The sequence below is a fragment of the Hydractinia symbiolongicarpus genome, chromosome 8 (genome assembly GCF_029227915.1).
Source record: "Hydractinia symbiolongicarpus strain clone_291-10 chromosome 8, HSymV2.1, whole genome shotgun sequence".
Classification (NCBI taxonomy): Eukaryota; Metazoa; Cnidaria; class Hydrozoa; order Anthoathecata; family Hydractiniidae; genus Hydractinia; species Hydractinia symbiolongicarpus.
The window spans coordinates 11,375,474-11,389,875 of record NC_079882.1 but is presented as its reverse complement, the minus strand read 5'-3'; the positions used below and the strand labels follow the sequence as shown (position 1 = coordinate 11,389,875).

Here is a 14,402-nt window from a genome sequence, read left to right as displayed (position 1 = left end):
CAAAAAATCAAACTTTTGTACCATAATCATTTTCAGCATACTTAATTTGTTAACTGTGCCAGATTTAGCCGAAAATGAAGTGGTTTTAATTTTTGGACCAATTTTGGCCTATAATGGCATTTAGGTGACAAAAATCAAAATTTTGATGTCACCATTATGTTCAGCATATACTTTTTTTGTTAACTTTGCCAATTTTTGTTGAAAATGAAGTAGTTTTAATTTTTGGACCAATTTTGGCCTAAAATGACATTTAAGGTGGCAAAAAACCAAAATTTTGATGTCACCATCATGTTCAGCATACTTTATTTGTTAACTGTGCCAAATTTTGTTCAAAATAAAGTAGTTCTAATTTTTGGACCAATTTTGGCCTAAAATGACATTTAGGTGACAAAAATCAAAATTATTATGTCACCATTATGTTCAGCATACCTTTTTTGTTAACTGTGCCAAATTTGGCGAAAACAAATACCAATTTTAGCCTGAAACGTCAATACGAGACTTCCCAGTAGTTAAGTAGCTTGGGTACGAAGTTTACATCTGTAACGGAGCAACGTGAAATCCCAGGGTCGTTTTTTTCTCAAAAAATGCTCCGAAAGAAAAAAAACGACGGTTTTAAAGAATTTTCTATGCCTTCGGGCGCGGAAATTCAATTAGAAACCCTATTTTTTCTCTTTTATCCGGTGGTTGTTCACGCACCTCCGCTCAGGACACAACAGGCACAGATCCAACTCGAGTAAAGTAATAGTATATAAGTTTAAAGAAAAACACTGGAAAGAGCCTGTCTTCACTCAGCCATTTTAATGTACAAAATAAGTTTTCATAACAGTAATAAAAGGTTTAGGTATATATACGATCAGGGTTCAGATAGTATAAAGCGGTCTCCTCTATTACAAATTGGAAATAGAAATAAAAGTTTACGATGTTTTTAAAGACAATGTTAAAAATTTAAAGATTTTGGAAGAAAACTTTCAGTTAATTTTTCACTTGGATCAGAGTATGAAGATGATAAAAAATCTATTTTTAAAAAGATGGCTAAAAAGAGCACCGTTAAGCTATCGTCCGATGGGAAGAAAATAGTTAAAAAAAATTAAAAAAATTGTATTATTATTTGGCTTTTATTTATTATAAAAAAGTTACCAAGTTAACAGTATTTTAATTATCGTGTCATGAAATTAACAGTCCTTAAGAGCCATTTTCTGTAAGAATCAGGCAATACTCAATAAGGAAAGGAAGTGAGGTTTCCAAAATTACTAGATTTTTACTTATGTTAAAGATACTATGGTTTTAGGAATTTTTTGAAAATTTTGTTCGATTTCGGTTATCGGTTAAGATTTTATGGCCCATTAAATATTTGCTATTTTTGGGCCTTTTTGGGCCATTTTTAAGGAATTTCTGGGTTCCATGTTTGAAATTATATAAATTATAAAATTAGTTAGCAGTCACTTTGATTTCATATGGATTCTGTTGTAGTCCATAAGTTCTATGGATCGTGTACCAGTTTTGCAGAATTTTTTTCACATTTAGCTAAAAATTATAGCTCAAAACCACCTCTCGGACCTTTTTTCCTAAAAATTGACCAATTTTCCCTGCTTTTGAGGCCCAAATTTGGTTACAGCTTATACAGCAATGTGGGAATCTGAATGGCATTGGGAAAAGTGCTTACTTTTGTACAAAGAAAACATTAAACTAAGCATTGAAATCGTATGTGGTTTCCATCAATGACCTTAAAAATTCCGAAAAAACAGTTTAGGTAACTAGTTCCAGTCCTTTTTTCCAGAATGGGCAACATTTTTAAACTACACAATATTTGAAAATGTTTAATCCAAGGTGAGTACTTCACAAAAAAAGAAAAAAATCCATGTGATCTAGTCATGCCAGCTAGATATCATTGCTCAAAACAACCTTAAAATTACAAAAAAATGTTACGAAAATGTCATAATTTTGGCATATAGAGCCTTACAAGAAATGCCATATCTTTATTTATAGTTGTTACTAGGAAATGTGTAGCCCCTCTTTTTTTGCAGAAAGAAAAAACCATCGTATATAAAGGTAGGATAAAGGCTATTGCTCAAAACTACCCTAAGTTTACAAATGAATTGTTACAGACAAACTCTAATTTTTCCTTCTAGAGCTTCAAAAGAAAGGTTGTATTTTTATTCATAGATGTTGACAAGAAGTGTGTAACCTAAATAGAAAGAACTTTTTGCATTTACTGATCTATACCTAGGCTATAGGCTATTGCTTGAAAGAACTTCTGCTGAGGAAATATAGGATGCTTCGAAATCAAACAATTAATAACAAGGATATAGCAGTAAAAGTTTTAGATCATAAAGCTTGGAGAACAATTAAATTACCTATTTTAGAAAAAAGTATTTTGAAGTATCTGCGAAGCCATTGCATTGTTGATAATGTGAAATCATTGCATTGGTGATAATAATAATAGAATGTCTAATAGAATGCAAATAGAATTTACAGAAAAAAGATGTGCATGTGTTTTAATGGATAGTATAATTGAATGTATGTATAATTAGAAGCTTTATGCAATTGTGATACATTATATAGAAGTTTAATAGCATCAACCCATGTTTCAGTTTGCTGCTGGCTAAGTTATTTTCTGATGAAGTATTATTTTTATTTAGCTAGACCATCATTGGTTTGTCAACATCCTGGTCACAGTAACAAAAGACCTAGAGCTGCAAGGACTGCACCAGCAAACTTGATTGCAAAACTTGAGGAAGATGGCATTCACTTACCAATTGGCTCAAAACTATGTGAATCTCATTACAAATACTGTACATGTATGTTATCATTTCTTTGTATATTAAAGTTAGTTTTGATTAGTTATTTATAATATATATATTTCAATAACTACAGTGTAACTCTTAACTTACAGCATCGTCAAACAAAACAGAAAATTCAGGAGAGGACACAGATCACTACGACATCAGTGAAAAAGAGGATCCAGAATATTCTCCAGATGTGATGATTATGGCTGAGTCAACCTGCCCAATTGATAATTCGTATGTTACGGCAATGGATGCCTTACATGGCAGCCCAATAAAATTCCAAATAAAAAGAAAATTTGTGTCAACTCTCACTACCAGTACCAAGAAAAAAATTAAACAAAAATATAAAAGATCTAAGAAACTGTTAAAGCTTAATTTCGCTGCTGCAGTTGCTCCAGGTCAGGAGGAAAATGTATTAGACTTTATTAGTTCTTCAGATTCCGATGCTGATGATGACAATATTAACCAACTCATAAAGATTTACCAAGCAAGTGACTCTAAAAGCAGGTATGACTGTAACAGTTATTAATCTTGTCAAATTAATCCACCTCTAGCTGGAAAGGAATTTGTAGGAGCTTTTTTAATAAAAACGTAATTGTATTTATATAGTAAGTTGGCTTGCTAGGTAATTTATTTTTTGTAGATTGGTCATACTCTCTTTGATTAACCATCAGAAGTACACAAAACAAGATATTATGAAGTTATTTGATTGCACTAAATACCAGGTCGATACTGCTAGAAGGTGGAAATCTTCAAGTGCTTCATTGTTATTACCAATGCATCAGGTCCACAAACGACTTAAGCTTGATAATAATAAGTGTGAACACTTCCTTGAATTGAAGGCCTTCATCAGTTGTGTCAAGAGAAGGGGATCAAGCTGCTTCGATACGATTACAACGAACCTTCCTGTGGTAAAGATCAGTGTGATCGTGAAAGTGCTGCAGCAAAGTTAGTGATGAGAAGTTATGTAGGTGCTGGAAACAATCTTTTGTCAGCGTCTGACATTCATGATGCATTGCACTATGGTTCTGGGTTAAAAGATTCAAAAGTATGTGTTATAGAGATTAACCCAGAATCTGTGAAAGTGGAAGGTCAGAAAATTAAAAATATTAGCCATTATCATTCTGTAGAATTTAAAGAGGATAAAATGACCTTTTGGAGATATTTTGATGTTGGTGAAGGTGTTGATGTTGCCTATTCTGAGATGCATGTTGCATCAGGCGCAGTTGTGAAGGTACCATTTAGTAGCACTTGCAGGGAAAGTAAAAAAAAGATGTTTTCAAAACCCCGTGCAGATAGGCAGCTCTGTAAGTTATTGTTTTGTCCAGAGTCTGGCTGTGGTGCAACATTCACAACATACAAGAACTACGAAGAGCACATGATAGTAGATAATCATCATGTCACGAAACACCATTCTTCCATGGACTTAGTGAGACAATCATATGTTGACAAAATGAAGTTGTCATCGATGACATCTTTGCCTTTATTTGGAAATGATCTAGAGATTGCAAATGTTAACATGCAATGTGCCATAACAAAAAGTCTAACTTTTGCGAGTATTGCCATTGAAGGATGGTCTTTGCCAGTTAGATCTACTTTTCGATTTACAGATTCTCAAAAGGATATTCTTTTGAAATTATTCATGGCTGGAGAAGAATCTGGACACAAGGTCAGTCCAGAAGATGCTGCCATAGAAGTAAGAAAGAAGTTGTCTGTTACTGAATATGTAACACCACAACAAGTAAAGTCGTTATTTTCAAGGTGGTCCAGGCAATATAGAGATGGAAGTTTGGAATATGTTAGTTCAGTGACTGAAGGTACTGACAACGGCTTTGATGATAAAATGCTTGCTACAGCTCAGAATCAGGTCATCCAGCAAACATCAAAAGAAGTACTTCTTAAACTTGAAAATACATATCAAGTTGATGAATGGATAGCTTTGCGCTTTGGGAATACTTGGTTTCCGGCTCAAGTTGTAGAGGTACCGTGGTTTTGATGATAAGCTAATTGCCCATTGATTAAAATCCAATGATTCACCATGATTTTTCTAATTTTTTTTTACCTTTTCTTTTTTACCTTTGCTATTGTACCTTTGATTTAATTTTAGGCAGATGATGAGGGTATTGTAGCAAGTTGTATGCATTATGCCATGGGCGATGGAAACAATGCATTTATTTTTCCAAATCCAAAAGATCAAGGGTTCTACGATCTTGATGATATTATTTGCAAAATTTCAGCACCAACTCCAAAGAATAATAGATATTTTTGGTTAACCTCTGAAGATTTCAAAAACGCTAGCACAGGATTTATTAATTAGTTTATCTTACATTATCTTATTACTTTTTTGTTGTTTCAAATTTATGTTGTTTTTTGATGGTTTACAAAATATAATATAATTTGTAAGTAAACAATTATATTGTATTGACTTGGTTATTATTGCAGTGATAACACCTGAAGCTTACTAACTGTTTTTAAGGAGTGTAAAGAAATAGCTTATAGCCTAGGTATAGATCATTGAATGCAAAAAGTTATTTCTACTTTATCTTAGGTTACACACTTTTGCTATGAATGGAGATTTCTTTTAAAGCTCTTGAAGGAAAAGTTAGAGCTTGTCTGTAACAATTCCTTTGTAAACTTAGGGTAGTTTTGAGCAATAGTCTTTATCCCACCTTTATATACGATGGTTTTTTTCTTTCTGCAAAAAAAGAGGGGCTACACATTTCCTAGTAACAACTATAAATAAAGATATGGCATTTCTTGTAAGGCTCTATATGCCAAAATTATGACATTTTCGTAACATTTTTTTGTAATTTTAAGGTTGTTTTGAGCAATGATATCTAGCTAGCATGACTATAGATCACATGGATTTTTTCCTTTTTTTGTGAAGTACTCACCTTGGATTAAACATTTTCAAATATTGTGTAGTTTGAAAATGTTGCCCATTCTGGAAAAAAGGACTGGAACTAGTTACCTAAACTGTTTTTTCGAAAGTTTGAAGGTCATTGATGGAAACCACATACGATTTCAATGCTTAGTTTAATGTTTTCTTTGTACAAAAGTAAGCACTTTACCCAATGCCATTCAGATTCCCACATTGCTGTATAAGGTGTAACCAAATTTGGGCCTCAAAAGCAGGGAAATTGGTCAATTTTTAGGAAAAAAGGTCCGAGAGGTGGTTTTGAGCTATAATTTTTAGCTAAATGTGAAAAAAATTCTGCAAAACTGGTACACGATCCATAGAACTTATGGACTACAACAGAATCCATATGAAATCAAAGTGACTGCTAACTAATTTTATAATTTATATAATTTCAAACATAGAACCCAGAAATTCCTTAAAAATGGCCCAAAAAGGCCCAAAAATAGCAAATATTTAATGGGCCATAAAATCTTAACCGATAACCGAAATCGAACAAAATTTTCAAAAAATATCTAAAACCATAGTAACTTTAACATAAGTAAAAATCTAGTCATTTTGGAAACCTTACTTCCTCTGAGTGCCTGACTGTTACAGAAAATGGCTCTTAAAACAACACTGCATTTAATTAACGGTCATTAACGCGAATTTTGAAAAACCGCGTTAATTTCATGACTCGTTAATTTCATGGAATAAGGTATTCTTAAAAGTTTTCTTTGAAAATCGTGTAGTCATTTCCTCTCAATTTAGTGCGACCAAAAATATATATATATATTTGGAGAGGGTTGCTCTAATACATAATTGGAGGATATAAATTATCTTGTTTCTAAAATTTAATGCGCACTAAAAATAAGAAAGAAATTCGACCTTAGTGGCACTATGGAAAAGTAATAACAGCATTCTTTTTATAATTTTTTTTTTGCATTATTTTTTTGTATTTCTATTGTATTATTTACTCTACAACGGGGGCTAAAATTACACAGTCTCGGAGAAAGGAGAGGGCGAAATAATTTCGTGGTTACAACCAATACGAATTCGTAGCATCAATTTTATCAAATATCTAAAACAAATACAATTATACCTCCCCTTTAAATAGGAAAATCATGGTCGCAAACATTTCCCGCCCTAACATGGGAATCCATGGTCGTAAATGTCAGCCCTCGTTTAAGAGTTCGGCTTACTTTTGCGACGAATTCAAAAGTGACACGAAGTATTTTTTACCCTCCCCTGCTGCACGCTGCCACCGCCCAATCACGCCTGATTACTAATGCTGGGTATCGTTCGATGTAGGCGGTGCACGAAATGCTCCTATTTTCAATCTTGGAAGATAATGCCCCGTGATTGATTCGGCAGCGGAAGAAAATTTGCAAGAGCTGTGTGCAAGTGTCACTGTTGATTGTCGCTATATTTCGCATAAAAATGTATATTATTTATTGTTAAATCTCTTATATATGTTGCTATAATTGAGCCTTTTTAGTTCTATTTTCTACTTACACCTTGATTTTGTTGTCAGTATACACCTCTTCACAGTTTCAGTTGTTCGATCATTTTCTGTATTAAAAAAAGAAGTAAACAGAGCAAATTTATTAAGGCTTTGACTATGGGCATTATAAATATTTCTCATTTTCTAGTGAAATAATTAGTCTCACTGCATAAAAATTTAATTCTCCAAGTTGAACATCCAACTTGCCTAGAGGTGCCAGACAAAGTATGTTTGGCCTGGAGGAGAGGGAGTCATGTAAAAACAAACAACAACAAACAAGCAATGTTTTTTTGTTTTGTCCATGTTTGCTTATGATAAAGAATTTTTCTATTTTTCTTTAAAAAATATAATTAATTTTTACTGCTATGTTCCAGAATATGATTGGTAATAAATAACTAGCCACTTGATCTTTGTAATCAAGTCTTTACGCAGTTTATAACAGAGTTTTTATGTGGCAAGGGAGTCCTTTAACACATAGGTATAAGATTGGTGTTTGTGTTTGGGATTACATACTACAAATCCTAACTTTAAACACTCCCTAAAACAGTCTTTCACATCTATATACCTGGTGGAAACATTGATTACTAGGGGTTATGATTGATAACTGGTTTATAAATCAATCCTGTAAATCATTTAAACTCTTTTATTTTATTATTTTAAACATAGATAATAGAACAAATTTATAATATATCCTTGATAAATGATAGAAAATGTTAAAGACAATCAATTCTGATATATATCACAACCAAATCTCGGTATAGGTTAGGGGAAATAGCTAAGCACGGTTTCTTTGTTACGTGGTGTTATTCGTAAAGAGTGAGCAAATGACATAAATTTTTATGATTTACGTACAGGGCACTTTGGTTACACTCATAAGCCCAAGAAATGTACACATAAAATTTGGTACTTATTACAAAAATAACACTGGTTTTGTTTATGTTCTACCCGGATAATAAACGCTCCCCTGATTAAGTACGGCAGCTTGCCCTGGTTAAGAACAGGGCAGAAAATACATAATCAGGGCAACAAAATCAGGACAGGCCGGCTTATTATTCAAAAAATATTATTTAGCACTTATAAAACGAACATAATTGGGGCAGACCGCTTTTATATCATTCGTCATCACTTCTGACAAGCAAATATAGCCCTGGTGGCAAAGTTGTTGTTGTTCTCAAATGAAACGAAATTTTGTGGCAAATACTAAATTTGGGGATTGCAAGTTTAATAACTTTTCACCAAACTTAATTCCAGCAAAAAGAATAATTTAGGTTCCGTGAAATTTAGTTACTTCAATGTATATTACGTTGAAATGTATTTACTACAAGAGTACTTTATACTAAGAAGAATTACGTTGAGACTTCTTTCTTTCGTCAGGTCTAGTTTTTAGGGGTGTTCTATCTTCCAGAGAATGTTTAATTCACAAAAGTTCAAAGAAAATGCCAATCACAGCCTGCCTGGCCAGCCATTATATCAGCGTTCATAATCCAGTCACCACGACATAACCAGTGAAAAAAAACATAATCTGGCCATGCGTACATAACCTGGCTGTCCCGGTTGTAAACAGGTCGTTTTCGCAATCTGGGCAGAACATTTACAAAAGAGAACAGCCTCGACGTTATTTGATGTTGTTCTTACAGGTAGCTTAGCTACCCTATAGCTAGATTTAGGATTAAACTAGCATTTATTACTTCGTACTCACTAAAATAGGTCAAGTTTGAATATTAAACTTTTTTTGCTATAGCTAGCTTGACTAAGTAGGAAAGGACAAGACTGAGATTTTTAGCTGGGTTAAAAGTCAAAACTTAAGAGGAAAATTACATCACAGTTATTAAAATTATATTACACATATTTCAGAACACCTACGGGAAAATTTATTATTCAATTCTTCAAGATTTTTTCATATAATACCTCAGAAATCTTTTCAAGTGAATTACTTTTACATTAACAAAAATTAAAAGTTTTTAAGATAAACTGACTTGAAACTTAGTATTATATGTTTTTAGACCAGTTTGATGAAATGAACCCAAAAATTTTTTTTGCTACTATTATAGCTTCTGAGTTCTTAATTTAGCCATCTTTGGAGACGCTGATAAACTGATTTTGACAGCATACCAATTCTGACAAGCCATGTGTACAGAAAACATTCAAAAGTGATTCTCCAGGATTCAAAATAATTCAAACAGATAAAATGTGTCTTAGGTTTAGGACCGAATACCTTATCCGGCTCAGAGAAAGTGGGAATGTGCTTCTAAAGCACAGTGTTAAATACATAATCTAAATTTTATGCTGTATAAATACAAAGTGGTTAGAAAGTTATTTTTTTGCCCACCTGGACCTGCAACACGTTTACTTGCACTAATCTCTCAGCCTGGTGCCACTCACAATTAATTTTTGAATATCTACAGGAACTTATTATGCAAAATGATTCATCAAAGTCCTGTGAATGTTGGTTTATGAAAAATGTATTATACCTTTAATGCAATAAGCGCTCCACTGGATTTGTAACACATTACACTAAATGTCCTCCGTGTGACACAGTTTACCTTTAACCTGGACAGAGACTTTTGGTCTTCCTGCTTCTAGCGAATATTACTTCTGGCTATACATTCCCAAATTTTGTTATTTCATAAAAGAAACCATGAAAATCTACAAAAATTTATTTATGAAAAATAGGGTTCTGTTTGATAAAAGAAACCTGAACATTTGCAGCAATTTACTTATGAAATATAGGTTTCTGTTTGTACCTTGCATACCTAACTAGCTGTATACTGAAGTCTTGACTGTTCACTGTTATGGCAGGTCCAAATAGCTAGCAGGTAGCTTATTTTTATTTAAAATGAAAGAATGCCTTAAAAAAATCTTTTGTGTAGCTAGGTACATAAAAATATATTTACCTCTTGTACTTTATCACTTAATTATTTAATAACAAATGTGCCCCTGGAGTGCTGGCATGGTACTTGCTATAGGTAGCTTAAAATCACAAAATAAATATTATCCAGATCTGACCATCCCTCATCATCAGACATCAGAAAGGCGTTTCTGTTTTTTACTTCTCATTGTGGGGTACCTCAAATTCTTGCAAATCCAATGAAAAAAAATTACTTAAGACTTCCTCTTCTTTCCCTTGCACCACTCTTGGCATTTCTTTGCATGTCTTCAGTTCGAAACCATGATTCCCGTAGCTTCCAACCGCGTCTTGTTCACAAGTTTCAGCGCTAGCCAATATGATAGACAACGTCGAGGAACCCTGGGTAATTTTGAAAAAAATGTGGTTCTGCCTTATGATTTTCAGATTTTTGCTGCTGATATCAGCATATTTTAGCCCTCGAGTGCCACACTTTCGTATATATAGGAGTTAATTATCTCTAAGAAATTTTCAAAAATATCTTTGTGTGTATTATACATGCAATAAAGCTAATAATAGCTGTTTTTTTTTGCTTATTAGAAATATTAAATTAAGATACTTGTGATATTTAGAGTCAAAAATGTCGAAAACAAATATTGTTTTGTTGACTTGTTGGTTGCTGCTCCTAGTTTCAGTGCATGGTATTCCATTTCTTGACAATGATAATATTTCAAGGCAACAAAATATGTTATCTTTAACTGGGGGGATCAAATTATCATGGCACATCGCAACTGATGGCTATCTTACAATGAATGTGGTCATGCCTCATCAATATACATGGTCTGTGGTAGGCTTCCATAAAATGGAGTACGAGTCATCACCTTCAGAAGATTTGGCATTTATACATCCAAGAAAGCGAAACAAAATCAAAATTTATATCAGGGTGGGTGTGAATTCACTCTTGTTTTAAATTTGCAATGCTTTTGTTTGTTTTTTAGTTTACTTTTTGGTTTACTTCATTGGAAGTAAAAATCTTAGTAAGCATAGCTTATTAAAATTTTTTACTTCCACTTTTAAATTTTTTTTTAATTTTTTTAGACATTGACTTTTAACAGTGTTGGCGACATCATAAAATCTCCAAGAAATGTTTACATCAAAAGCAATCAAAAGATATCTGTTGATCAATATGAATTAACCCTCGAAAGAGATTTGGGTGATTTACCTGTAATTATTAGTTTTCTTATAACATATATATTCAATTAAACCTGGGATTCTCATTTATTTTCGGACTTTGATCAGGGTGCTCATTCAAGGGGGATGCTTTTATGAACTCATTAAAAGAAACTTTTAAAATTTTTCACAAAATGAAGAAAAATAAAGGTTGCATTTCCTTTATTTCTCTTATTCCCACAACACACAAATTACATAAGGATAATACATTTTAATGTTTTTTATGCTCTATTGAATGAAATAAAAAACTCAAAAATTTTGAATTTCATTTTTTGCTGCAAAAACGTCACACGAGACCATACCCATCATGGAAAAATTGACATCTGGTAACGAATAACTCATTTCGATCAGAAATTACTTTTAAAAGTCTGTGCATACAAAGCCTAATATTGGCACATAGTTGCTCATACTATAGTCGTTCAAATAATTTTTTGTATTATTTTAGCTTTCTGGAGTAATCCTCAAATAAGCGCCATCCCCAAGCACCCTTTTGTCGAATAAGGACCTTTTTTATAATAGAGGAGAAGCTCAATGGAGAAAAATGTAGAAAACTACCCTTTATACAGTGTATAAAGGGTAGTTTCCACTGCTACAATATATTGTATGCAATGTTGTAAAATTAATTGTAGTAACCAGTTATAAAGAAGGTTATAAATAATTTATACATTTGTTTCGATAATGCTTATATGCACAAAAAAAGAAGGGGGTATTACATTCTCTCTTCAAATCAAACTGATTTGATTCAAAAACCTTGTGAGCTTTGAAGCTACAATATTGTATAATATACGTTGTATACATTATACAATATACATTATTGTATAATGTACGTTGTGATTACATCTGTACAATATCTTGTACAAGAATATACAATGGTGTACAATTAATTGTTTGCAATATATTGTGGTAGTGGAAATTACCCTTAATAGTCATCGCTAACCGTTTGTTACTTTTATTATGTCAAAAATAATAATTTATTATTGCATTTTTTTTATATCAGTATGGTCAACCTGTCAAGTTAATTTGGGCTTATGGTGATGAAAACGGGGCAGCCATTTTTAACGATTTCAAAAGCAAATTACACGAAGCTGTTGTGACGTTAAATGATCCAACCTCACTAAAACTGTTGCAGCCTACCACTACACCACAACCTGTTGATGTCAATTCCATTGGTATTTCGAATGAATCCGGACCAGTAAAATCAAGTCCAGAAGCAACCGAAATCCCATCAGCAACCGAAGTACCACTAGCAACTAAAATACCACTAAGCACTGAATCATCCACTCTAGCAAATGAAAGCAGTGAAGTAATGCCTGTTATCGATGAAAAATCAAATATCAAAACTATAAGTGAGTTGATCTACTTAATATCTGATTAAAATGGCTAAAAACAGGGAATATTTATAAAAAAAATATTTTTTAGGTACTGTTTTAGTGAACGGAACAACTCCTTGTCCCACTAAGAAATGCAATTGTCCAGGAGGTAAGTTTGAATGTTAGGAATTGCCTTGGAAACTTTGGCCACAGCAGTTTTGCTGCTACTTAGTTTACTTGAAGCTCCAAAGAATTTCGTGAAATTGAGCCATTTTCGTAAAACTTGAACTTGTGAAAAGCTCATATTTGCGATAATTGTCGTTTTTGTTATTTTTGCAAAAGATAATCCAATACTTCTAAGTACCTTATGAAGGGAATAAAATTTGGCACCAAATTAAATTCCTGCCAAATTATATTTTTTCTCTTGCTGCCAAATTTAATTTTTTTATTGTCCGCCAAGTTAAATAATTTAATCAGCTAAATTTTCTTCCCGCCAAAGTTTGTTTTCAGGTAACGAGCAATGAGAAAACTATAGCACATAAAACAAACTTCAACTTACGTGTGATGAATTTGACGATTAAAACTATTTTTAGTGCAATATACTGCATTAAAAATGTTTAATTTTAAAGAAAAATGGGTTATGTTCAGATTCTTCAAAAAAAATTCACATTCGTGAAAGGTTAATTAGCGAGTTTTACAAAGTTTCTTTTTCAAAACCAATAAAGAGTCTCCGAATAAAGAGTTTAAATGTGAATTCTTTATAATTTAGCTGGACATTGGTACGAAAATATCACGAATAGTTTGTACATGGCTATCATTGGCGCTTCAGCACTTTTCACTGGAATGTTGACACTTTGTGTTGCGTGTTGTTGCGCAAGGAAAACTTCAAGGCTTCCTAAAGTGAGGAAACACAAAGTGGCGTTTTATAAAGTGTAAGTAGCATGGACTAAACAGGTTGTGTTGAAAATTGACCCTGTATATACACATTTTTGTATTGAACTACTGTTAAAGAAATATTACTGTATTTATATACTCCTGTATTTATTTTCAGGGATGATTTCGATTCGGATGCCGAAGAGGAAATCGAATTTCTCAGAGAAGAGAAAGCGAAGGCTTCGAGTTAAAACGAATAATCGATGCATGAAATGTAATGTGTTGTTTCGGATAACTTTAATATTTTCTATATTTATTTCTTGTCATGTGCACCAACTGAAAAAACCAAAGTGTTTTTTTGCAGGAATCTTATCTAGGCAAAAAATTCTGGAAGTTAAATAAGCGAGCCTAAAATCAGTTTATTTGCTGTTTAAATTTTCCAGTATAATTTTATTTATCAAAAGTTGTAAATATTTGTGTTGTAACTAATTGCATAAATTTATGTTTCGCATAGAATTTTTTTTATTTTAAGTGAGAGTGACCACGAATTTTTCTCTCTTGTGTATTTTTCTACCTGCGGCTGCATTTTTTTGTTACAATTTATTTATGTCAGTTTTTTCTTCATAAATTTTGGATGCGGTGTTTTTTATAATAATAAAACGGTTTAATTTATTTCTTTTGTTTCTGGTTTCTTTACAGCCAAATCCCTAGGCATCATAAGACAAGCTATGTCCCCTAATAATTAAGGTTAATCCTCTTTAGCTGTCGGATTGTTAGAAAGATTCAGAGGATCCTTTGATGTAATAAAATATGGGTTACGGGTATGAAAATTTTACATTTACTGCCGCATGTCGTGTCTTTAACTTGATTTTGAAAATTTCTTATTTTGTTCAAATATAATAAGGTATCTTTCAAGGCAATGGGAATTTTTTTACACAATTGGGCTAACCAAGTTGTA

The 14,402-nt window shown here is 32.6% G+C and overlaps 2 protein-coding genes across 2 annotated transcripts; both read left to right on the top strand.

The window, feature by feature from the left end:
• The first annotated feature begins 1,672 nt into the window (after nt 1-1,672).
• LOC130655845 (uncharacterized) lies at nt 1,673-5,814 on the top strand. Its single transcript, XM_057458659.1, has 2 exons — nt 1,673-4,767; nt 4,894-5,814. The coding sequence occupies exons 1-2, from the start codon at nt 3,742-3,744 to the stop codon at nt 5,101-5,103; spliced, it is 1,236 nt and encodes a 411-aa protein (XP_057314642.1). The 5' UTR covers nt 1,673-3,741; the 3' UTR covers nt 5,104-5,814.
• Nucleotides 5,815-10,619: 4,805 nt separating this feature from the next.
• Nucleotides 10,620-14,116, top strand: LOC130655847 (uncharacterized). The gene is made up of 6 exons (XM_057458661.1): nt 10,620-10,974; nt 11,130-11,255; nt 12,259-12,607; nt 12,681-12,740; nt 13,341-13,503; nt 13,623-14,116. The coding sequence occupies exons 1-6, from the start codon at nt 10,672-10,674 to the stop codon at nt 13,693-13,695; spliced, it is 1,074 nt and encodes a 357-aa protein (XP_057314644.1). The 5' UTR covers nt 10,620-10,671; the 3' UTR covers nt 13,696-14,116.
• The last annotated feature ends 286 nt before the right edge of the window (nt 14,117-14,402 follow it).